The sequence below is a fragment of the Danio rerio genome, chromosome 11 (assembly GCF_049306965.1).
Source record: "Danio rerio strain Tuebingen ecotype United States chromosome 11, GRCz12tu, whole genome shotgun sequence".
NCBI lineage: Eukaryota > Metazoa > Chordata > Actinopteri > Cypriniformes > Danionidae > Danio > Danio rerio.
Genome location: NC_133186.1, coordinates 33967501 through 33992652, shown reverse-complemented (window position 1 = coordinate 33992652; position 25152 = coordinate 33967501). Strand labels below are relative to the sequence as shown.

Here is a 25152-nt window from a genome sequence, read left to right as displayed (position 1 = left end):
CAGGGGGTAAACAAGCAGGCCTGAATGTCAGAAGACAAGAGATGGAGAGACTTAGAGATGAAGGAGGGCAGGAGCAGGCGAGTATATGAGTGAGAGAGAAACTCCAGGACGTTTCCCACATTTAAAGTAATGTCCATCCATCAAGCTAGTCAAGGTGGTGTGAAAAGAACCTTATTTGAGCATGAAAAGGGAAATTTCGAAAACACTAATACATCACTGCCTGTTCTGTCTAGCAGATTCACTTTTGAAATAAACTTTATGCAAAACATTTTGTGCAAAACTACATGTTTTCAAAGTTTATTGGTTGGTGGCATGCTTGAGTGAAGCGGCAGTCTGAAGTTTCAGGAGAGTAAGGGGCTGAACAAGAAAAAAAAACACTTATGTTGCTAGGCAACGACTGAATTTTAATATGTAATAATATTGTGAAATTCAAGATTTGTGAGTCAGCACCGGATAACTAAAAACAGCAGCCACAATTCTCTTCTACATGTCTTGACAAGACAAAAACTGCAGTCACCTTAACGGAAGACCCTGCCTCTGCTTTCATTTGATTGGAGAATGAAAAGTCGCGACTGATGTAAAATGATTTTTCCAGTCTGAGTTGACTTAAATGTGAGCTAATAGCGCATAACAGCAAAAATTCGAGACGCAGTGGCCAGTTAAAAACACGAGACATGCAGCCCTCAAATTGCTCATGGTCGTTAATAAATCATTTAATAAAGGCGTATCTTAACGCAAAAAGCGAATTCGGTGCAACTCATAGACTGGTTTATAATTCACCTGCACTTGGGATATACTAGGGTTAGTGAGTGTTAATTATGCCTCATTCACACTAGCAGCGATTTTATAACTTCCTGTTGCTCTGGGTGGCAATCGTTGCAATTGCAGGTTTATGAAAGTCTACAGGCCAAAGAATACAACCGGTCTCTGCAGAAGCTGAGAGATGATCATGTGAGCTCGACTGGTTCTCCAATTGGCTGTCATTCAAGAAAGTGGCTCTTTATTTGCATAAAGTTCAAGTATTCTCAATGTCTTTGTCGTGGCACTCAACACGTCCACCTGGTTGCAATGATCACTGCCGTTCACGTAAACTGAAGTCGTCCGAAAGTTACTCAATCTCCGTTAAAATGAAAGGTCGCTTGTCGCTGCGCATCACTCGTAGAGTGAATGAGGCTTAAAGCCCTACACCGTGGCCGTTGGCGTCGCTGACGAGCACCTCTCAAAAAATGTAACTACACGTCGCAACGACGCATAGTGCAAGCTCTGTGATTGGTCGGCTTGGTATCGCTGATGTTTCTGGGTGGGACCGAGAGCCGCGCGAATGGCGTGAGCCCGATGGAGCGATTGTTTAAAAGTGTGGAGTCCCGTAAAGGAGCTCTAGATGGAAAGTTTTGTTTTGTGTTTACCTCATAGTTAAAGTTGTTGCACGTTCCCCGGGTTCTGCCTCCAAATGAGCGAGTTTGAGCCACTTGTACATTCAGGAAGTGTTCAGGAAAAGCAAAACACCAGCGAAGAAACTCGACACAGAGGAACATTAACACCTCACTGCCAACTAGCGTTTCGGAAGTGTTAATGCAGACCAATAGAGACAGCACGCAAAAGTATAAATGCACAGCTATGCGCGTTGCATGCGCCATGGATTATGCTGGTCACTTGACGCAGAAGTATAAACCGAGCTTTAGTGTCATTAAGTGGGCTAGACTATGTTTTTACATTTAAAAAAATACTTACCAACTTGCAACATAGTGTTGCACTCACTCACTCACTCACTCACTCACTCACTCACTCACTCACTCACTCACTCACTCACTCACAATGAACTGTTGTTTTACATTTGACTATTACATCTTTGCCTGAACTTTTATTTGTATCTGTAATAATCAATGCTTGTAGTTGTTTTATTATATTATGCAGATGCATTCCCCTGCAAAATCATCCCAATAAATGTAAAATTATAAACTTTTTTTTATTAAGTCATGAATTCATCCAAATAGAGACATTTATTTCATCTGGTGAAAGTATGCTTGATTTCAAAAGTATCATAGAAAAAAATATATAGCAATGTTTTTTTTCCAATATCATGCAGCCATAGCTTAACCATATTCCTATTCAAAAGCCTTGATTTCTGTAAAACACCTTTATTGCTTTCAAAAGACTTTGGTGCACCTGCATAATTCAAATCAGGAGCATCATTCTTAATCTATCTGAAGGAAAAATGCTGGGTTATCTTTAAGGAGGAAATTCAATATGTTGTGAGTTTAACCACGATTGTCCAAGGTCTGAGTTTCAGCACTACAAATGCAGAAAGAGACTCCAGCTGATTGGAGAAAAACCACAGCTCCCGACCAGCCACTTCAAATAGCAAATACAATCCAAATTGAATCATCCTGAAATCTCCAAGCACTCCAAAATAATTAAATTCTCAGTGGAAAGAGAGGAACGGCTTTATAATTAAAATCCCTTGTTCTTGTTTCTCTTCTATCGTTTGCAGGCCCTGTAAACGAAGGCAAAGCTAACCGACAAGAGGATTAGATTGGGGAATTAATTTTTGGTAGAAAAAAAATATTTTAAAAATCCACCTTGCCTGAATCCTGCATGTAGAGTTTCCACTTGTTTGAAGCCATGTTGCACAGTGGAAGAAATAGAGGATTTGTTAAACACATTTTTAAAAACTTGTATGCTCGTCAGCCTGTTTTGCCAACACACTGGGACTTCAAAACATACAAGTCATTCTCTAAGTATCATGGCTGACAGCTCAAAAAAATCAATCTAATGAAGATATCTCCAATCAAGCATGTACTAAATCTACTAGGGGCAAAAAAATGTGCATTCATTCAAGGATAGGCAACATTTATGATACAAGTATTTCATATATATATTTAAAATACAAAATATTATTTTGTAATTTGTATTTAATAGGGTTGATGAAAATGACTTAATATTTTTTATCAAAATACTTTAGTGCAGTCATCACCAAACTTGTTCCTGGAGGGCTGGTGTCCTGCAGATTTTAGCTCCAACCCTATTCAAACAAACCTGAACAAGCTAGTCAAGGTCTTACTAGGTATACTTGAAACATCCAGGCAGGTGTGTTGAGGCAAGTTGGAGCTAAACCTTGCAAGGACACCGGCCCTCCAGGACCGAGATTTGTGACCCCTGCTTTAGTGTCTTGTATTTAATAGTTTTAAAATACTGTAAAATACTTGTAAAATACTTTGCAAGAAGTCTCTATATGATAACATCTGATTGGTACAAAACTAACTAACTTTAATTAATTAAGCAGCAAGTTGATTAGCCCAAGGTATATTTAAAATAGGGATATCCAGATCCGATCATGTGATCGGAAATCAGGCCCTATCACATGGTTTCAAACTCGATCTGAATCAGCTATTACCTCCCAATCAGGACTTGAATATATGTTCTCATTATTTTATAACACATACATAGATATGCGGTGGCACAGAGTTAGACCCCTTTCTTGACTTCACACAGAAACAAATGCATGTGGCATGGCATCAATTTGTTGCAGAGACACTATTGGTTAAACGCTGGCCACGTAGAACACGGCAGCAGCTTGAAGCGGAATGCGCGAGTATGTCTGCCGTCTGGAGGTGTTATAGCTGTTTTAGTTGATGACGACAACATTGCCATAGCAAACTATGAAATATGTAAAGTTGGGATTGCCTGCCAAGTATTTTAAGTTAAGGTGCTATTTGTCTTTATAATATTTTTTTTATATATTTACTGTTGCACTTAAGTAACGTGAAGAATTGATACTATTTATCACTTAATTGTTTAAGCTACCTCACAGAAGTGCTCTGTTTGTTAAAATTTCAGAATGTTAAAATAAGGTGAATTAATCAAAAATTAAAAAACATCCTGGATCTGTTTCTTTGCTCTTCTTTATTCTTTGTCATGCATCATCAAGTATTGAACCGGGTTTCGGTATTGGTAGATACTCAATAATCAAATGACTCGGACTCGAGGGCTGAAAAACTTGATCAGGACATTCCCAATTAAAAATTGCCTTCTCAAACCATTTGTATCAATTAAAGAATAATTGTATTGGCATAACTAAAGTCAAACTTTTATATGAATGCAAAAAGAGAATTTCAAGCATAGCATTTTTAATAATAATTTATTTTTAATAATGTGCATATTTTGTAAAGCTGCTTTGAAACAATAAATATTGTGAAAAGCTCTATTTAAATAAACTTGCATTGAATATTAATGGTTTAATTCACTGCAAAATAAGCATTCAGTCACCACTTTGGTGCAACCATTACACCTCTTTACTTCTCTAAATGATTTCATCTTCACTTAGAACTCTAGCATAACAAATATGGATTATTTGGAGAAAAGCAAAATGCTGGGAGATTATGCAAAATCACATCTTGCCATCTTCTACTACAGCAATATGAGTTCATAAGTATACACGAGGAGACTCAACGCCTTCCTCTCACCTCAGGACAAGAGAACAAAAGAGACTTCCTAAAATGAGGGCAATCATCTGCGATAAATACAGTCTTTAGTCTGTCAATGTCCTCATATAAGGCCTGCAGTTACAGATATTTTTATCAGGGCGAACCCACCAGTACAATAACAGACTTGCACAAAGTCAGCATACGACAACAGTTGAACACAGACACACGGTGTCACTGTGGTGGTTCTGCAAAAGATCCTGCCACGTCTGACACAAGTTCAGAAGAACTGATTGGAGTTGTCTGCCCTCATGCTCTTTAGGTCAAAACAGCGTGTCTGTCTTATTCAGCATCTGAGTTAGAGCTGGAAATCCATTATGGATAGTCAGGAAAGCAATCAAACATTCACTGTTCAACCTGTCTGGGTTTTAGGTTATATGTCTGTAATCATTCTTTGACTTACGGTTTTTGCAGCTGTGACGACGTACTGAAGAACCATCTCTCTTTTCGTGTTTAAGTCCTTCTCTCTTAGTGGTGCTTTCTTCTCCTCATTAAGATTCATATCCTCCTGAAAATGCAAAGAACATTCAAGAGAACATATTTAAACTTACTTTATGAGCATCATTGTAACTGACAAAAAAAAAACAAACAATTCATATAGTGAATTCTACATATTTCTGTTCAAAAGAAAATATTACTGGAGATTCAGGCTATAAACGTAGCAGAGACGAGCAATCTTGCATCCTTTGGTTTCAAATGATGAATCAAACCATGCCTAACACCTGTTCTTTTTGTAACTGCAAATAAATGAAACCGCAGGAAGTCAGTGTCTACTCGTGAATCCATCAAACAGATACATCCTTCCAGCATCTTATGACATAAAGAAGAGCGAAAGGAGATGAAAATGACAAAAACACAAAGACTGATAATACTTCAATGTCTTAAATATCTGAAAGGAATAAAGGTGAAAGGAATGCAAAGTGTGTCTTTAACCCCTAAATATCCAAGCCTTTTTTTATACAAAATATTATTTTAGTATTGTAACATGTCTGTAGAAGCCATTAAAGGTTTAACATTTATTTCTGATAAAGGCACAATTTTATTTGAATTATTAGTTTAATTTTGATACTAAAAGAGAAATTTAGAACGCAAAACAATTCAGCACACAGACCCATCTGAAATAACACACTTCAAACATTAAGGATTCAGTCTTGAAGACAATTCATTATTTGATTATTTAAATCATATTCTAGCTGATTTTACATTTATAATTGGGGGGGGGGGGGGGGTATTCAACGTGGCATTTTTTTCTGGGAAAAATATTCAAAAGGACATTTTGACATGAAATTAAACAAGATTTTGGTAAAAACCCAAACAATACAAAAAAAAATAACAAAACAAACAATTCTGAAAAATTGTGTGTGTAGTATCAGTGGAACAACAAGGAAAAAGTACTGGACTATTAAAATATGTTTAATACCTTATACAAAAAGCTGGCAGCTTAAAGACACCTCTCATGTGAAGAATGAAGTCACAAGAATTGCTCAGTTTTGTTTTGTTTTTCACAGACTTCAACAGAGTGTAGTAATTTTGATGGTTCTGTGGGTCTCATCTATCAAATCTGTTCTGTTTTTTATTTTCTATTGGATTCAGGTCAGGTGATTGGCTGGGCCATTCTACAGCTTGATTTTCTTTCTCTGAAAGCATTTGAAAGTTTCCTTGGCTGTGTTTTGGATCATCGTCTTCCTTAAATTTCCACTCTGGTTTCATCTTCATCATCCTGATAATCTAGATATTGGACTGAAGCAGCTGATATTAATTTACATTGCTGAATAACTACTGAGAGATTTCAGCTACTGTTTGGGCTTTCACTGCCTTTCTACACCTCCATTTCTTCATGTGTTCAATACTTTTTCCCTGTGTTATTTTATTTTACTTCACATAACTTAAGTTGTAAAGTAATTAATATTGTTTCTTAACATATATGAATTTCTTTGGTTGTTATCAACATCTGGTGAAAATCTCAAAGTCAACAGAACCTGTAGTAACATGTTTTCTGAGAGAAATGGTGACGTGTTGAATACTTTTTTTTAAAATCTGCATCGTGTTATATACATAAAAATCTGTATTGTGTATATAAATAAAAATGAAAATGATAGAGAAAAGAAAAAAGATTACAGAAATGGACTGAATACTCAACTAATTGAAACTATTTCAGTTCTAATGGCCAGTGTTGCAATTTTGTTACACTTAGAAAATTGTCAATGATTTGAACATTATAATAATACAATATAACAATAACAAATTTGAACACTATAGCCTTTTCCATAACCAAACATGTGTCAAGGGTTATTTAAAGGATTCAGAACAGTGTCAGCTAGTTGTCACAATTTCAGGGTCAGCAGCAAGGAATGACAGTTTACACATTTCTTTATACCATAATTGTTCTCATGATACATTTCGGGTGACAGCTATTGTTTAGAGCACTTTTTATATATATTCAGTGAAAACCATGTATAATTTAATTGCTCTAAGCAAATGTATCAATTCTGCTGCTCTGAGTTAATGCTGAATCTAAAAATCCACCCTGCTTTTCAACAGAAGCCATCAAGATTTTTTGACGAAACATTTAAAAAATTCAAATAAGCGATTTTAATAATAAGCCATTTTTGCTCAATAGTTATACGAGTAGTTATTATAACCATCTGTGCTTTATGTGGATACTCTTTTGTGCGAATTTTGAGCTATATTTTGAAAATTAGCACCTGACGCAAGCCTGACTGATGAAGTCATGAATTATGTATTAGAAAACCTAATGGGCCAATTTCTGAAAAGATTAGAAATTAACGGTAAAACAGAAATGAGCATGTTTATAAATCTGAACCTGTTGTACTGCTAAGACAGACATTGGCAGATATTCTTGGCAATTCCACTTCGCAGATTACTGAAGCAACACGTCCCGTGCCAAAGCAAACTAGCGCACTGCACTTCTTAAACTCACTATCTCTGACAGAGACTGAGGCAGGAAAAAAGGACTAGGGTGCATTTGTGGACAGTTTACAACTACCATCAACAGATAGAAAGGGCATGGAAATCTCAAGGCAGAAGGCAGAACAATAAAATCGATAAGAGAGAGAAGGAAAGAAAGAGAGATGAGAGAGAAAGACAATAACGGCTGCATACGATGCTGAGCGTAACGTTCCTAGTATCCTCCGGTCTTATTTCCCTTTCCCCAAAGCGCTCTCCTTTTCTTCCCTTTCCTGAGATGATAGATCAGCAAAGCAGTTTAAGATTTCACTCATGGGTTTGCAGGCGTGATGCAGTCTTCTTGTGTCAGTGAGAGAGAAAGAGAGAGAGAGGAGGATGCTGGGATAGGTGTGGATAGGGCGCAGAGCGGAAAGGCATCCATTACCACCGTTGGCCCTGTCACCTCTGTTGGCATGCTCATGTATCCAAACTCGTACTTGCCGTGACTAATGACTGCGTCTCTGCCCACGTTATCCACACTTCTCCTTCTCTCCCCAGCAGTGGCTGCTCCTGTCACTCAATCCTGCGCTCCAAAGACGCTGCTAACACCACCTCCACTCTCAGAAAGGCCACTGACGGGCACCACAGTTCCATAGCGCTAAGGCAATGGAGGACTGTTTTGCAATGTTTTACAATGGAAACTTGATCAATTGGAAGTGCTTTAAATAAAGTTGCGACAAAAGTCTTTATGTAACTCGACAGATGCAGAATTGGGAGTCTCAAACTAAACATTGGTTGAAAAACAAAGATTGTTCATTCATTTTAGAAACCTGAATTGTTATAAAGAGTTAAACCTAATAAGAAAATGTTTGGCTTTATTCTGAAAAAAAAAAATCAAGAATATAAAAGCCATATTCAACTCTAGTGAACATGCAATCCAAATTGAAATTGAATTGTGGTTTAGATTCAGTTCTAGTGTCATCAGTGCTAGTAATTTAGAACAAAGTCTATACTTACAATCTTTTAAAAAAGTGTCACAGGACAAGACTTTGTACAATACTATTATAGCATACATCGGTTGTGCAACTTTTTTTTCATATGACATTTAAATGCAGTGCTTACTTTAACAATATTTGAAGGCTACAAGCTAATGTTTTAAGGCATAGGTCTCAAACTCGATTCCTGGAGGGCCAAAGCATAGTTCAGCTTCAACCTTAATCTCAAACAGCTCATCCAACTAATCAAGTGGTTCAAGTCTAGAGACTATTAAGCAGGTGGGAGTTAGAGGTGGTTGAAGCTAAACTACGCAGAGCTGTGGCCCTCCAGTAATTGAGTTTGAGACTTATGCTTTAAACCATTAGCTTTTAGCTTTCAAATATTGTTAAAGTAAGGTTAAGTCTATTGGCTTAAAGTATTAAGTATTTAATTAACTAAGTATTAAATAATGTATTATTTAGTAATAAATATTTAAAGCACTAAATAATTTACATTTTATTTCAAACACTTAAAAAAAAAAGGATATTTTTTTTTTCTAACTAACAAATAAAAATCCTTGGTTTTCTGTACTAATTTTTGTTTCTTAGAAATGTACTTTTTGGCCCAATCCTAACTCTAAATCCTCTCACCCCTACTCCTCGTTGTGTGTATTTATGCAGGGCTGATAGTGGAAAAAAATCCTGAGCCTGAACTTTTTTTCCTTGCCCCTGAGGTGAGTAGGGGTGGGGGTACTATGTATGCAACGCACTTTAAACACATAACTTGTGGGCCCCTGGGCCCAAATATATTAACAGCCTATGTGTAACCCTGATTATCATTATTGTCAAGTGGCTCTTTTTAGACACATGCCAGTAATGTCAGTGACACATGCCAGTGTCAGTGATCTTGTGACATGTGCCAGTAGGTGTCAGTATAAGCACGTTATAAGCACATCAATCTTATAAGTCTCTTTGCTTTAATATTTAAAAATCATTAATTATTAATTAATAAACTTATTCTGAGTCAGTGTCGCAAAGATCCTGACTTGCAATCTCCTCTTGGACTCGCCTTTAGAGAGAAATTCATCTTTACGGATTACATGAAGGAGTTTTTTTGTTTTCGATTTGTTTTATTTCGTTAAGTAATAATTTAAAGCTTTCTATAAATATATTTATTATGTCTGTGAGGCATATACATTTTGCTTCATTTTGTTAAGCGCTCCTGTTCAAAAACCAGACGACAGAAAGCGCATAATTTTGGTTTTCTTTATTTTATAAAAACGCTGTAATGTTTTTTGATGTATTACTCGTACTTTGTGAGCAAAAATGACGGATAACTTTAAATTGCTCCCACTGAAAAAATGCAAGTGATTGCTCTGGCGCCTCGATGTACTGCAAGCTTTTTATAAGCAAACTTTGCGCCTAATAGCACACATTCTTTAACGTTTAAGCTACCATTGTTTTATACTTGAACTGTTTTATATCTTTTATTTTAGGCAAGTCGTGATGATCTGAGAAGGCAAACTGATCAAACAGACAATGATGGTCTTCCGCTGGGCGCTGTTCGTTAAAAAAAATATTATTTTTAACGAATAAAAAATGCTCCAAACGTTTTTCTAAATAAGCTGAATAAAAAACGAAACTAAATATAAACACTTTGCCATTAGGCTACATACAAAACTGAACTATTTCACAGCTGAAACACTAAGTTGTTTAAGGAGAAGGGGGAAATATATTTTTGTCCCGTCTATTGCTTCACCGTTATTTCGAGAATAAACCCAGCGTAAATATGCAGATGTCATTCCCAAAACATATCAGCGTATATGTGCCGAAAACGAAAGTTTCATACAAATTCTGAATGGATTATAGCCTGGAAAGTGCAAAGCACGCTCCTCTTATTATCACTAAAAAGCGTCACTAATCTTAGTTCATAGAGATCTCACATATAATTTATAAAGCTCTCTAAATTACACAATAAATCTTTTATTTACATGGCGTCTACACTCAAAAGATGATTCACGAGCACACAAAATGGCACTTAATAAAAACCAATCCGGCGCTTTCAGCAGTGAGTGAATTCTGTGAATCTAGAGAAATGACAGATCAATATCCGTGAACCTGATTTTTTTTCCCCGCAGCTAGGCTTGCCACGATAGACGGTGTTGACGGTGATATCGGTGTTAAGACGCAACACCGGTGACATCACTTTTCTACCGTGACACTTTTTTTAAGTATTCGTTTTTTTATTTTTTTTTATTAAACATTTATTTAAAATAAATGGAAAATATAATTATAAATAATTGACTTAAAACGAGAGCATGCTCTATAATTAAAATCAAAACATAGCTAGTGCGTCATATTTCATTTACCACGTGAGGAGAAAAGAGGAGTCGAATTTACAGAAAGAGGATGGCGGACGATTTATTGTCAAAACGCAATGCAAAAGCGCATGTTTGGCAAAATTTTGGGTTCAAACCAAATGCATAAGAGAACCTGATGACGTTAATGAGGCAATCTGCAAACTTTGCCTGACAAAGGTGGCAGTATCTGGAAACATAAGTAATTTATACACGCACCTTCATGTTTAACTATGGGTGGGTCGCGGATAGATCAATGGCCATAAATACGCAACGCATACTCTTATTTAAAAAAAAATCACGCGACCATCATCTCACAATGTTTAATAATAAATATTTTTTTTTTTATTAAAACGATTTAGCAATGCCGCGCCTTTGACAATCCAACTGCAGAGAAACATCGGCAACCGTGAGGACTTTTTCCGAAGTTCAGCTGTTCTTATTTCCACTTGTTTATGTGTTTAATGTCAAAAAAATCCATAATGTCTAGGCCAAAAAGATGGAATCCTGTGTGTGCGCACATCTTTTATAACTGAGGCCGCTCTCTTCAAAAACCGAAAGTTGCTTAATTCTGTCTGGCAATATTTCGGCTTTTAATATATGAAAAGTTTATTTAGATGAGCCAATATTAAAAATTGCAATAAAGTAACTGAGATGTGCGGCCACACATCGAATCTGAGGACTGATTTCTCTCTCTCTCTCTCTCTCTCTCTCTCTCTCTCTCTCTCTCTCTCTCTCTCTCTCTCTCTCTCTCTCTCTCTCTCTCTCTCTCATTCAGACATCGAGCCACAACACAAGTCAAGTTGCAAAACTTAGGCAGGTGCAGCTGACAGGTAGAATAGCTGAAGCCTTTACGAAATCTGTCAAAATGCACCTGTGAAATTAATAGGCATAAATGTCTTTGAGCCAAAAAAAAGTCTATTGGTAGGATATCTGTAAAAACGCAATTGGAGCCAAAGATATGAGTTGTGTAGCCTATAAATTATAGGCCTATTAATTCTAATAAAATGAAAACTAAAATTAACAATTCATAGCATTTTTCGTTTGATAAAAATATACGTAAACGAAAAAAAATCAAAGGGTGGCTAATTTGTATTAATGTGTTTTAATTTTAATGAAAATATGCTCAGCATATTTAATTAACGGCTATACGCCGTCAATAGACAAACCATTCAAAACATATTATTTTACCGTGTACTGGGTTATAATGTATATTTTACAATAAAAACTAAACGTAGCATGTCTCGCTGTCATTTAAAACGTGTAATTCATACCACACCAGAGCTGTGGACCTGTAGTGTTTAAACTTACAGGGCGGTTGGTCAATAGTCTTAATGCGCACTGAACTCCAATCCGAGGGACTCGACAGTTACTCGATAGACAACATTAAACTTGAGAGAATTAAAAAATAATTTTTTTTTTAAAAGGAACAACGCGCAAATCTGCAACAAATAAAATAAAAATAAAACGTCTTGGCAGTGCTGTGTGTATTCCGCCACTGACAGTGTGAGACGCCCTTGCTGCGCGCTTGTAGAGAGATCAAAGCTGTATCGATAAAACCAAAAAGCAAGATCATTTAGTTATAAATATTCCATAATACTTATCGAAATATTTATACATTTAGGCCTACATGTTGTTTATTGAGATTGTGTGATCTGTATAGTTTGTCTGATCTCTCCAGAAGCTGTAAACTGACACATGTGCGATTAGCTCTGACGAGGCGCTTTTATTTAGCCTGCCCTTTGATTTTTTACATAATGTTCCAATTCTTAATTTTTTTTCATATAGTTTAAATATAAAATGAGTGCTCGCTTGTTTGTGATCATTATGCAAGGTTTCATATTCGGTTTATTCTTCAATAGCCTAAATTCGTTAATAATGTATTTTATAAACGGATTGTTCATAAGGACTAAGCTCATAATATATAACAAGGCGTTTATGGTTGTTATTTGTATGGTTCCAACTTACACAGTTTTTTCAGCCTGTAGCAGTGTTGTGTTTTATTCGTTATGTAAATAAAAGTTATGTTTTGTTTAATAACAGGGATTTTTTTTGTAGTTTCCTTTCCGTCCATTCAAACAATTGACACCGAATTGGCAACTCCCGCAAAACTGAAGTGAAAGTATTATACGCACGCATTTATAAGCTATTTAAAAGCAGAAAAAAAGAGGAAATGAAAAAATGCCCACTCCCACGGTGATACCGGTATTACCGGTGTTGTCACATGTCGATTAACCGGTGGGGAAATTTCCTCACCGTCACAACCCTACCCGCAGCCACAGTACGCCGGAAATCCGGCGTGGTGCCGGAACGCTATCACCCCTGATTTATGTGAAGGGGTAGGGGTCTCCGAATTCTCTTTAGTTTGAAGGCGTAGGGCTAAAAGGAAGGACTAGATAGTCACTGAAAAAGATTTTCCAGGACCACACTCAAAAGTAAGCAGTACGAACAATTCCTAGAAAAAAAACATCTACAACGGCAACATGGCTGAACATGAGAGTCAGGAGACGAACAAATTTGTATTTTTTGGGCATTATTAAGAATTTTTACATGTTTAAATAGATCCATGATGACGTTTGTTTTAAGGTCATGTTTATAAAAAATAAATACATATATGTATTGCATAAATGCATACATTTGCTAACTATAAACCATAAAAATAACTCCTGTACAGCAATTCCCACAACATACTTTTACATGTCACTCGATGACACTCGAATACTCTGTCGGAGAAGTCTAGTGGCTGGAAAACACTTCTGGTGTCTGGTAGGCTATAAAGCTCATTTTGTTTTCTTGTGTTTATGAATATGGCCATGGTGTAAATGCACAGAACAGTTACAAGCTTATTGCCACATGATAACATGATACCATTAAATTCTGTGATTTCCTGAAGATAAATACCAGACAATAATGCAAATAACTGAAGCAGTTGCCATTGTCAAGAGTATATAAAGTAAGCGCTCACGATGACATATGATGATGTGTGTGTTGTAGTGGTGACCCATTTCTTCATGGTAAAATTTGAAGCCCTTCACAATCTGTTTCGAGGGCCAAGGAAAAAGGGTAGGCCAAGGGATAGGGGTGTCAAAAAATGTAAAAAATCGAATTGGCATTGGGCCTTTGTCTATTTATTTATTCACAACAAACAATGGGGTGTGATCAATCCTCTAAAAGCAAGTGCTTGATAAATTTAAAAAAAGCTGTCGCTGAAAAAAAGAAGTGACAAAAGTGCAATTGAAGTGATTTAAATTATGACTGCTATAGAATTATGTTGACAGGCCTAAAACTTAGATCAAAATATCAGCATATATTTTATTCGACTCTAGTAAACAGACATTCCACAAGATTGTATTAGCATTTTAAAAAGTGCATATTAGATTAGGAGTCTCATGTATCATCTTATATTGGAGAAGATTCAGTGCTCCACTAAAGGTTGCAGTCAAAAATACCAATTAATTAAGCAGCCAGTGCTGACTTACAATATTAGGAGCAAATAATTCTAAACTTAATATTTGTGGTTAGACTATGTTGATTATGTTTTATTTTTCCCCCTACAGTTTATATTTAATCATTTGTTTTTTAAGCATACTGTAATTTATGTTATGTACAGTATATGTATAATATATGAATGAACAATACGATTAAACATGTATAAATCTAAATTTGTTTATGCATGTACAACAAAATGACGTAAAACAGATTAAGAATGTGCAGAATATAATGCAGAGCAATGAATGCAGAGGGGCAGGAAAGCTTAGTTAGAGCAAAGACAATTTGCTTCTATTAAAAAAAAAGTTGTTTATTGTCAAATTAAATGTCAACAAACACAAAGAAAACATGCAATTTCAAAACAAAACATGCCAAACATTCAAAACAAACTACTGTAGGTTAAGCATCAGTTTAAATCAAAACATCTCAATTATTTTTTGTTCTACTTCAAGTATTTTCTTTTATTTATCACAACAAACCACGCTGCTTGCAAACATTTGTTGTGACTGTATTTGTGCCCAGTACTATGTGAGAGCGAGTAAGTGTGTGAGTGAGTGCATTTACAGGCTTGAGGGCCTGGTCCTTCTATGAATACAAGCTGATTGAGGTCAGCGACCCATAACAATCCATTTCATTATAAAAAGGTTGCGTTTTCTTAAAACATAATTGCAAATAAACCTCGAGTGATTATTGTGGTTGAAAGGTTGATAAAGGTCATTGTGTGGGAGTGATAATTAGTTGGTTCTATACATGTCCACAGCAAGTAGACAGGTCTATTGGAGATGCACAGATTGACTGGAAATAAATCAGAACCTTTTTTTCGTCAATCTCTTTCCCAGACTTGCAGACAAAGAGCTCATTTTATATTAAGAAGTCTTTAAACCGAATGCTAAAAGATGTCTGAGGAATTCTGTAAGCAGTAAGATTGGTGCGTCTCACACTGGTTGTTTCCAAGTAATTGCAATTGCCTCTTTAGCATGTTTAGCTAATAAAGTTGTTCTTTTTATTCCCAAAATCATCTAATCACTAAAAATTTAAAATTCATATCACAATTGGACAATTTACATGTAAAAAACTGAAATGGCAATCACAACTGGCCATCAAAGATTGGTCAAGATTCAATCAAGATTGGTGAATCACTAAAATGTGTCCAATGGAATGAATGCAGATCAACACACTCCAAGAAACACTTAGTTAGTTGTGTTTCAATTAAGTAATAACACAATACACTGATTTAATAACAATTGAATGCATCTTACCATCATTTTCTCAAAGAGGGCAAGGATTTCTTTCTCTGATGTGATTCTTGAAGAAAGCTCCTCAAATTCAGAGGAAGATGACCAGTCACCAGAAGAGGAGTGCTTGGACATGTGGGAGAGATTTGGCCGTTCCTTTTTACTGCCAGGGATCCGGATACTGGAAAATCTGTCCAACTGAAAGAACAATGAAACATTTGAGACCGTAATTATTTCTTTATAATAGTAAAATAAAAAAGCAAAGAATACACAACCATACAAAACTCCAGAAAGTACTTTATAATGCAACAAAAGATTTTCGTTTTAAATAAACACTGTTTCCACAAAAATATTAAGCAGCACAAGCATCCCAATATCAGTGCTTCCCAAACATACACTCTACTTGGGTGGGCCACCCAGGTATATTAATGGCCACCGAAGTAAATTTGATGACAGTTTTTTTTTATTCTATTTGATCAATATTATCATGCCAATAAAGCAACCTGAACTTAGGAGAGAAAGAGCAGCTGTGGCTCCTCTTAACCCATTGAAAAGAAAAGTGTGAAACAGTGTCATAATTAAGTTAGTGTTAATCACATTACTTTTAGTGTCACATGTAGTTAACCATTTATGTGCCATAGGTAAAGGATGTGTTTCAATTTGGCTAGCCTCGCAAGTATATTTTACACCAGTGGGAAACACTAAATATATGATAATAATAATAATAATAATAATAAGAAGAAGAAGAAGAAGAAGAATAGTAGTATTCACTATTATTATTTTTATTATTATTATTATTATACCGGCTCTACATCATTCCAATGATAACTATTTGTGAACAAATGAAATTTTTATATTTATTTTCATTTAAGACTTATGTTTATATAAAAATGTATAACTTTTATGTGAAAATATATTAGAAAATGTATTACTTATTGCTAGATCTTAAACAAAACAAAAAGTACAAAATAATGGCTAACAATAGGGCTGCGCAAGTAATCGAAATCCAATCGCAATCGATAGGCTGCGATATGAAATATATAATATTTAACTTCACCCACCCAGAGCAAATGCATGACTGCTGTCTAAAGCAGGTCGCACACCAGAAGCGCCGCTCGGCGCCGCGACACGGCGCGTACATGACAGTTTAAAGTATTACACACCAGACGCGCACATTCGAATGATATTTAACATGAAACTAATCAGATGGCGCTCTGTGGCGCGGCTGAAAAATGAACTGCGTCCTGAGCCGTCGCCGGGCGTCGCCGACAGCCGCCGACTTGCGGCGCCGGTGTGTGTATCCTGATAGAAACCTATGTTTAGAATTCTAAAATACATGGCGCTACGTGGCGCTAGACGGCGCGCCGCCGAGCGGCGCTTCTGGTGTGCGACCTGCTTTAGTGTGACAGTCTTACTAGCCAATTGAGTGAGCACACTTTCGTTCTGCCCAATCAGAATTACGTAACCAAACTATGCGGAACGCCCAAAATAAAAATCAAAAAACACGAAAGAGCATTGTTGCCACTTCAGAAGCATTAATAAGCGAATTGATATCAAAGAAAAACAGCACGTCGGTAATATGGAAATATCTTAGTTTTAGTCACAGACTGTTACAGACACCAAACAAAACCAGGTCATTGTAAGACCTATCGCAGAATTGTTGCCACAACATGAGGAAATACAACAACCAGCACATAAAAAGCACCACGGGTGGCTATGTAGGGAGTGTCTTTCTAAATGTTAACTAAAAGTACTGCCAGTGACGCTTAATCTAGTGGCAAGCAGAGAACAATTTTAGAGTTGTTTATTAAGATAAGTTGATATTTTTTTCTGTTCCTTTTTTAACACTCACTGCATTTTAGCATTAAGAAGCTACAATACAGATTATTGAGCTGAATCTTGACTAAAAAGTTAAATATCAAATCAAATTGAAAATATCTGAGGAAAAGAAAATTATAACTTAATCACAATTAGGTATTTTCCCCAAATTGCACAGCCCTAGCTAAAAAAAAAAAATAAAAAAATAAAAAAACTTTATTTAACCCTATTAAGAGCCTCCCATAAAAGCGCTATATAAATGGAAGGATTTATAATGATAATAATAATAATAATTATTATTATTATTATTAATAATAATAATTATTATTATTATTTATATTACTTATTATTTATTCTTATTAATAATTCAAAAGGGTTTCATCTTGATTACTAAAACTCTGCAACTGGAAAGGCCAGACCAAAAGCAACAATGCATAAACCAGACAGACATGAAGATTTTAATCTATCCGGATAGTTCTACAGGCCGCTGATGAGGTTAACACTTTGTAACAAGGTAACAAATCCACGAGGCCCAGAGGTCTTGTACATACCTACTAATGGCCTCTAAGGATGAGCCTGAACTGAACAGAAGTTCAAAAGCTTTCAGATCTTCATCAAACACCCACTTTAGCCCTTTAGCGGTGTCTATGATCGGTTCTAGCTTGCCTATTGTAAGCAGACTTCCATTAGGAGCTTCACATTCAGCATGCCTAACAAACAGAGAGCGTCCGCAGAGACACTGTAACCGGCCGTCGATTTATATTGAGGTGGCGGGCCCCCGCATCACACAGATAATCATTTCCTAATTGGATTAGATTTGTCAGAGAGCCGTTTTCTCCCCCTCTGCCTGTGGGCGCAATGCGGAAAAGACGGGCGACTGAGATGTCAGCGTTGGCTGAAAAGGTAGGTGGTTTATTTTCAGAGGGCTTGCCCCCTTTTCTTTCGAGGGGCGGGTAAAATTAGCAGCCGTTATCTTGGAGTATATTTTTCGCCGACGCCACCCATCGCGTATTATCTCGGCAAGAAGGAGAGCAACACGCTGAGATAATCAGCAATGACACTGATGTAAAATTAATTAAACCCAAGCAGTAGATCAGAGTGTAACTAGCGACTACAGTGCACAGAGCCGATGCAGAGAGCAAGCGCATGGTGTCTGATACCGAACGACACCATCATCTGTCTAATTTGGTTTGCTGCTGCCCTAAAGCGTCTCTTCGCTACATTGAGTGATGGCACTGATCAGTTTAATCACAGAGATTCATCCCCAGCGGAGGGAAGCAGCGCTTAGCTATTCCACACTCGTTACCGGTGAATAGATAAATAAATATGTGCAGCCGCCACCTCGATAACAACAACAACAGGCGTCATACTGCAGCCGACGCGAGCTGATCTAGATGATGAAGTGCTTTTCAGGGCTGTTTAGGTGTTTATGAGTGAGTCTGCGGCTTACTTTCATGCGATCTCTCTCTCCCTTCCTCACCGACAGACACTTTGATGTTACTAATGGCTTCATTCCCCTTCAATGCTCTTCTGATCACTCCACCAGACCCCTCTTCAGTAATTCAGCCTCTCAGCACCAAAACACATTTCTACCATGACCAAACATCAGCCCTCACTTGGAAAAAAAAATAACCTTCCATTATCTAAGGACAGGATTCGCTCATCAAAAACATGTTCTACAATATCCTGCCACCCTACAAATTCAGCAAATGGTGCCCAGAGAATGCATGTGCTAATTACTAAGCTGATTCGCTGCTTGTTCGTTTTCTCGCTCTTCTCCTTTCTTGTGTGTTTACCCAACGACTATAAATCCACTTCTTGGTCCATTTATATCTGCTAACATGTTGCAATTGAAATACTTTTTTTAATGTTATACTAAATTGTAATTTGTGTTTAATTCATTTAAATAAGTATAGGAAAACACTTAAATTGAGCTGAGAATGCAGCTCCATTAACCTTATAACAGTAACTTACCAACATTATTTTAGATGTTATTATACATCTAGTTACAATTTATATTTTTGCATACTGGTTAGGGCTGGACAATGTATCGTTTTAGCATCGATATTGCGATGTGATCATTTGATGCAACTATCCAGCTAACTCTATCAAGCCTCTTCAACTGCTCCAGAACGCAGCAGCATGAGTGGTCTTCAATGAACCTAAACGAGCACATGTCACTCCGCTGCTAGTCCGTTTGCACTGGCTGCCAGTTGCTGCTCGCATCAAATTCAAAGCTCTGATGTTTGCCTACAAAGTGACTTCTGGCCTTGCTGCTCCTTATCTGCTCTCACTTCTGCAGATCTATGTGCCCTCCAGAAACTTGCGTTCTGTGAATGAACGTCGCCTCGTGGTTCCATCCCAAAGAGGGAAGAAATCACTTTCGCAAACGCTAACGCTTAATCTGCCCAGCTGGTGGAATGAACTCCCTAACTGCATCAGAACAGCAGAGTCACTCGCTATTTTCAAGAAACGACTAAAAACTCAATTATTAAGTCTCCACTTCACTTCCTAATCTGCAATTGCCTCTGAATATCACACTAACTGTACAACAAAAAAATATATACATATATTTTGTTGATTTTTTTTTCGTCTTGTTTCCAGTCCAAATATTTAAAAATTCTTATATCAAGAAGCATTTTTTAGGCAAGCAAAACATATTGTCTTGTTTTAAGAAATAATATGCCAGAATGAAGTAAGTTTTGCCTTAAAACAAGCTAAATAATCTGCCAATGGGGTAAGCAAAATAATCTTGTTTTTCCTTTTGACATGAGATAAATTTGCTTACCCAATTGGCAGATTATTTTACTTGTTTTAAGGAAAAACTTAGTTAATTTTGGGATATTATTTTTTAAAACAAGACAATATGTTTTTCTTGCATAGAAAATACTTCTAAATATAAGAATTTTAAGATATTTGGACTGGCAACAAAACAAACAAAATCTAAGTCAGAAAATCATTTTTTGCAGTGTGTATAAGAAATTCTAACAATAAAAAAATTGTTGAATTTAATATTTTAGACCAAGAAGTCTGTGCAGTGTTAGTTGTTTACAGTTGATTATTCAATTTCTACTTGAATACAATTAAAAAAATAAAAAATAAACACTGTCTGTTTCATTTATGCAGATTAATATTGTAAAAAAATCTTCTCAATTTTTATAAAGTTATGAGTTCTTGCCAAATTGATTCATCTGATGAAAAATAAACATTGAAATTTTGTTTTGTTTTTCAATATCGTGCAGCCCTAATGCTGGTATATTTCCTTTCCACTTAATAAATCTTACTTACTAAATGTGCCAAATAAAATAGTGTGATATCACTATCAGCCACTCTGCTTTCTCTCTGCGTACATATTGGGCATCACAAAAAAACACATCCTTTGATAATTATTTATTACCCATCATCCAGGTGCTCATTTTGGACCACATCTGACTTTTCACTTTGAGAAAGAGTGAAAACGAGCGTCCCAGTGGCATCTATCTCATCATAATCCTGATTACTCTGTTCCTGGGTCTACCTTCCCTCTGGCAACGACAGACTAAGAATCAATATCAAACCAACACAAACAAAAACACATTTTGATGCTAATCGATAATGCAAAAGAAACAAAACACATTTTAAGACCACAAGAGTGATCTTATAATAAAGGAGGACGGTATGAAAGAGAGAGAGAGAGAGAGAGAGAGAGAGAGAGAGAGAGAGAGAGAGAGAGAGAGAGAGAGAGAGAGAGAGAGATGGAAACGAGTAAAGGACCCAGGAGGCGAGGAATTAAAGGAGAGAAGATTGAAATGTATTGAGGAAAGAGGAAACCTGGAGAAGAGATGAATAGTGAGTGAGCGGGGCAAAAGTGAGGAAAGCGAGAAGGATGATATGAGATCGAAAGGAGGATGAAGGTGATTGCGGTGCTAAATGCCAAAGTTGATGCTATTCACCATGAGGTGAAAAACAGCCACTGAGTTCTATCGATAAGATGGTCTAGGTGCCGTTTAAATTAACTGACTGCTCCACTCCATGACCTAAAGTCCTCCATCCAAAATATTTCATTACCTTGCGCTGCTGCTAGACGAAACAGGTCCAGCTGCACACGCTTGATACCACCAATGTTAATAAATACGGACCAGTACATGAAATGCTAACAGGCTTCAGAATTCAGCTGGGCACCATCGTTGTTTCATCAGTCTAACAAAAAAAAATTCAGAAAACCAAACAAACAATTCCAGCTATCCTTGGTAAAAGGATTCAAAAACTCTGTTGTTAATTAATTTGCCAGTTTTTGGAAATAATTTCTTATGTTCTTGCCATGCAGCTTCAATTCAGGTCTGCGTATTGTTTTGTTAGGTCTGTCAAAATGACCATGAAATTATATAAAGAAAAGAATTTGTAGTGTACTCCCTCAATAAATAAATACTTTGCTTCATTCAGCTGAATGTGTCCAGTTTATTTAAATTTTTTTTCTCACTAAAAAGACTTTTATTGATTAGATTTTTTTTACAATTATTTTACAGAAGAAAAATATTTATCATACAGTGTAACAACAGAAAAATGTATACAAAAAACTGGTCAGACATGTTTAAGAAATAGAATCCTTTGACTGGATATCTGAAACGGCAGTCTGACAATTTTGCCTTGTTATATGTGTGCATAAGTATGCAGAAGGACTTTTTTGCAGTAACCTGGGTCAGACGCTTCCGGTGAACTGAATGCTGTTACAACATTGGCACGTTTAAGGTCGGTTTTCTTAAAAAAAAATTAATCTACAATCTTCACTGCCTGATTTCCTGCGCCGTGTCTTTAAAATAAGGAATTTATTTTACCCCAGTATTGTCGATGGTGTTTCAGCGCTAGCCTGCTGATCCTGTGCATGTAAACGGCTTTTCATCTCATTTTACACTTGAACAACTAAATGAATGCTGAAGTCTATTTAACTGATTTTATTTTAAATACATTACAACACCGTGTTGTAATAAGAACCGTATAAAATTTAGACAAGTCAGATTAACTATTTACTGGAAGTTTATTGGTATGTAAAAAAACACTAGCTGTGCATATATCCTATTGGTGAAACCTGCAATACCTGATATTTGAGGAAGAATATTATTTATGTAGAGCAGGGGTGCCCAATCCTGTTCCTGGAGATCTACCTTCCTGCAGACTTCAGTTGCTACCCATATCAAACACTATTATAATATTCTGTAAATAAAATCACTTTATCTAGTTTAATTTGATGTAGGCACCAAAATGGGATGTAAATAAAGACTATTGGAGTATGTTCTACAAGTCAGGAAATGGGTTACATATGCTCTTAAAGACTTTTGTTGAATGTTCGAAATTAACCCAATGGAAATTTAACAATATTATAAATTACAAAAATACAAACTTACCATGAGCCGAGCAAATTCACAACATCTTGTATAAGCATTACAATTACATACAGCCCCATTAGTGATGTAAAAATAAAGCTTGACATGTTTGATTAGAGGCAGTTTTAAAGTGTTAGATAAGCAAGAAACCACTCGTCTCATGGAAATCTTTAGAACATTTAAAACATTCATACTAGAAGATTAGTAAATCCAGTTTGCAAAAAAATGTATATATTGCACATTAGTTTTGTATTAAACTGACTGTGAATAAAATGCTGCCGTTGAATGCTGTTAGACATAGGTCCTCTGTTAGTCAGGGGTTAATAATGTTAGATATCACAGACAAAATCAAATATAAGATGCAAGCTCGTTAATGAATAACAAGACAGAAAATGAAAAGGACTGAGCATCTGAGAGCGAAAAAGCCTGAGTAAACCTGAGTAAAGGACTCTTACCACATCATCAGTAAGTGTTCTGATGTTTAAGTGCTATAAACATTGAAAGAGAGAGAGACGTGATTAGAATAATTTCTCAGTGACACTGAAAATGACATTGCAGATTGCATTGTGACAGTTAACATGGCTGTACCAAACTTTTAATTCCAAGTCAAAGAGGATATAAATCTGTGACGCTTCAAATTTCATTAGTTTAAAAAAACATTAATAAAAAAAGGCAATAATATTTTTTTAACAAATCTAATATGCCACACCAAAACTCTATATGTAAAAACACATTGTTATTTCTGATGCAAACATGAGTAGGGATGCAACAATGAACCGATTTAGCTAACAACCACACTTTAATTTGTCATGGTTAATTAAAAACTTCTCAACACTGTTTTTGCACAGAACAAAACTGTTGCAACTAAGTTATGTCAACATGTGCTAGTTTGAAGTTCCAAGCTGGTTTAAAGGCTGATTTCAACTATGGCTGAGGCTTTTGCGAAAAATGGCTATTCACAAATCCCAACTTTTGCGCGTGCAAGTTATTTCTAATGGAGGCATGCGGTTTGCGCGTATATATTGACAGCAACATTTTTAACTTATTTATTTATTTTATAATTATTTATTTATATTTATTTATTTATTTATTTATTGTTTTGTCATGTATTTTAAAATGTAAAATTATTACTTATGTCTAAATGCCTAAACCTTTTTCACTTATTTTTAAGTGCAAATAAAAATGAACTATTGCTTTTTTTACTATAATTTTGTGCTGTATTATTTGGTTACTTAGCAGCAAAAAATAACACTTTTAAATACAAGGAGTTTTCTTGTGGTTAACTAAACTAGTGTTTTAAATTCAATGAATGCATAATAATCATGATAACCGTGAAACCATGATTATTCCTCAGACTACAATCCTACAACCAAAATCTATAATCATTCCGTCCCTAAAGATGAGTAACATGAAATACATTTATCTAGTAAGCGACTATTGAGAAAGAAGGTAAATGCGCAAACTGCATGCATGCAAAAATTCACGACCAGGTGAAATGGTTGTAAAAAGCTCATCACATATAAGAGGGAAAACACTTATATACTAACCTAAAAGGGAAATGTAATAAAATACAATAGCAAAGAATTCAAACTGATTTGTGCAGTGTGTCAGCACATACAAATTAATTATAATTCAATTAGATTGATTGGCTAGTACTTCTTGCGATGCTTCCAAAACCTAAAGTTGCTTTGGCAAACATTTTCTGTTTCTGGTGTTCTATTTAGGCATGGAAACAAACACATACACCAAACTTTCCAGCTAATTTAATGAAGCTGATGTGTAAGTAACAATATTGACAAAGAGAGCTCTGCATCCAAACTCTCACTCCTCAAAAACAACAACATCAATCAATACTCCAGTCTTTCATTAACATGAAATACACAAGACAATGCAGAAAATGCATCAACCTGTCAACCGAGCCTGCTAATGAGTTTCTGAGATTTACATTTTCATACCATAACAAACTGTGAGAACAGACAGATGAGTTTTTTCTGCTCTGAATATCTCAGCTGTTAATTTTTTTCTCAAATCAAATCTGTTGATTAATCCGAGAGAGGAGGAAATGCCTGCATATATGCATATATAGTTAAAAAATGATCAGAAATGCAGTTATGGAGATGAGAGGGAAACGGCTAAGCTAATTTGATTTTACATCACTACCTCTTGATAATTAATCGAGAACCTGAGAATAGTTCTGCATTCAGAGAGACAATTCAGAGAGACAATAGACTGATGAGAACTAAATTATCAAGATGGAGATTTGAAATCACAAGCACTGCGATTGTGTAACTGCTCTCTGTGGTAACATGCATGTCGCCATCTGTGTAAAGACAAAAGTTTCATAGGCGATTGTAAACGAGAAAATGTTCCTCGGTGACATATGAACGTGCTAATATGCAATTGGAATATCTGCATGTTGGATTAAGGACAAAATTAGACCCATCTGTTGCTTTGGATCATGCTCGCGCTCTGAGGAAAAACGGCTTTCGCGGTGCTCAGGAAAAGCATGTTTGCTAATGCTGCTGCGCTAT

General features: G+C 36.0%; 1 protein-coding gene across 1 annotated transcript in view; it reads right to left on the bottom strand.

The window, feature by feature from the left end:
* diaph3 (diaphanous-related formin 3) overlaps positions 1–25152 on the bottom strand; it is a 146485-nt gene that overhangs the window by 90504 nt on the left and 30829 nt on the right. Inside the window, 2 exon segments of the mRNA NM_001003624.1 lie at positions 4885–4989; positions 15468–15641. Coding sequence (NP_001003624.1) covers positions 4885–4989; positions 15468–15641 — 279 coding nt within the window.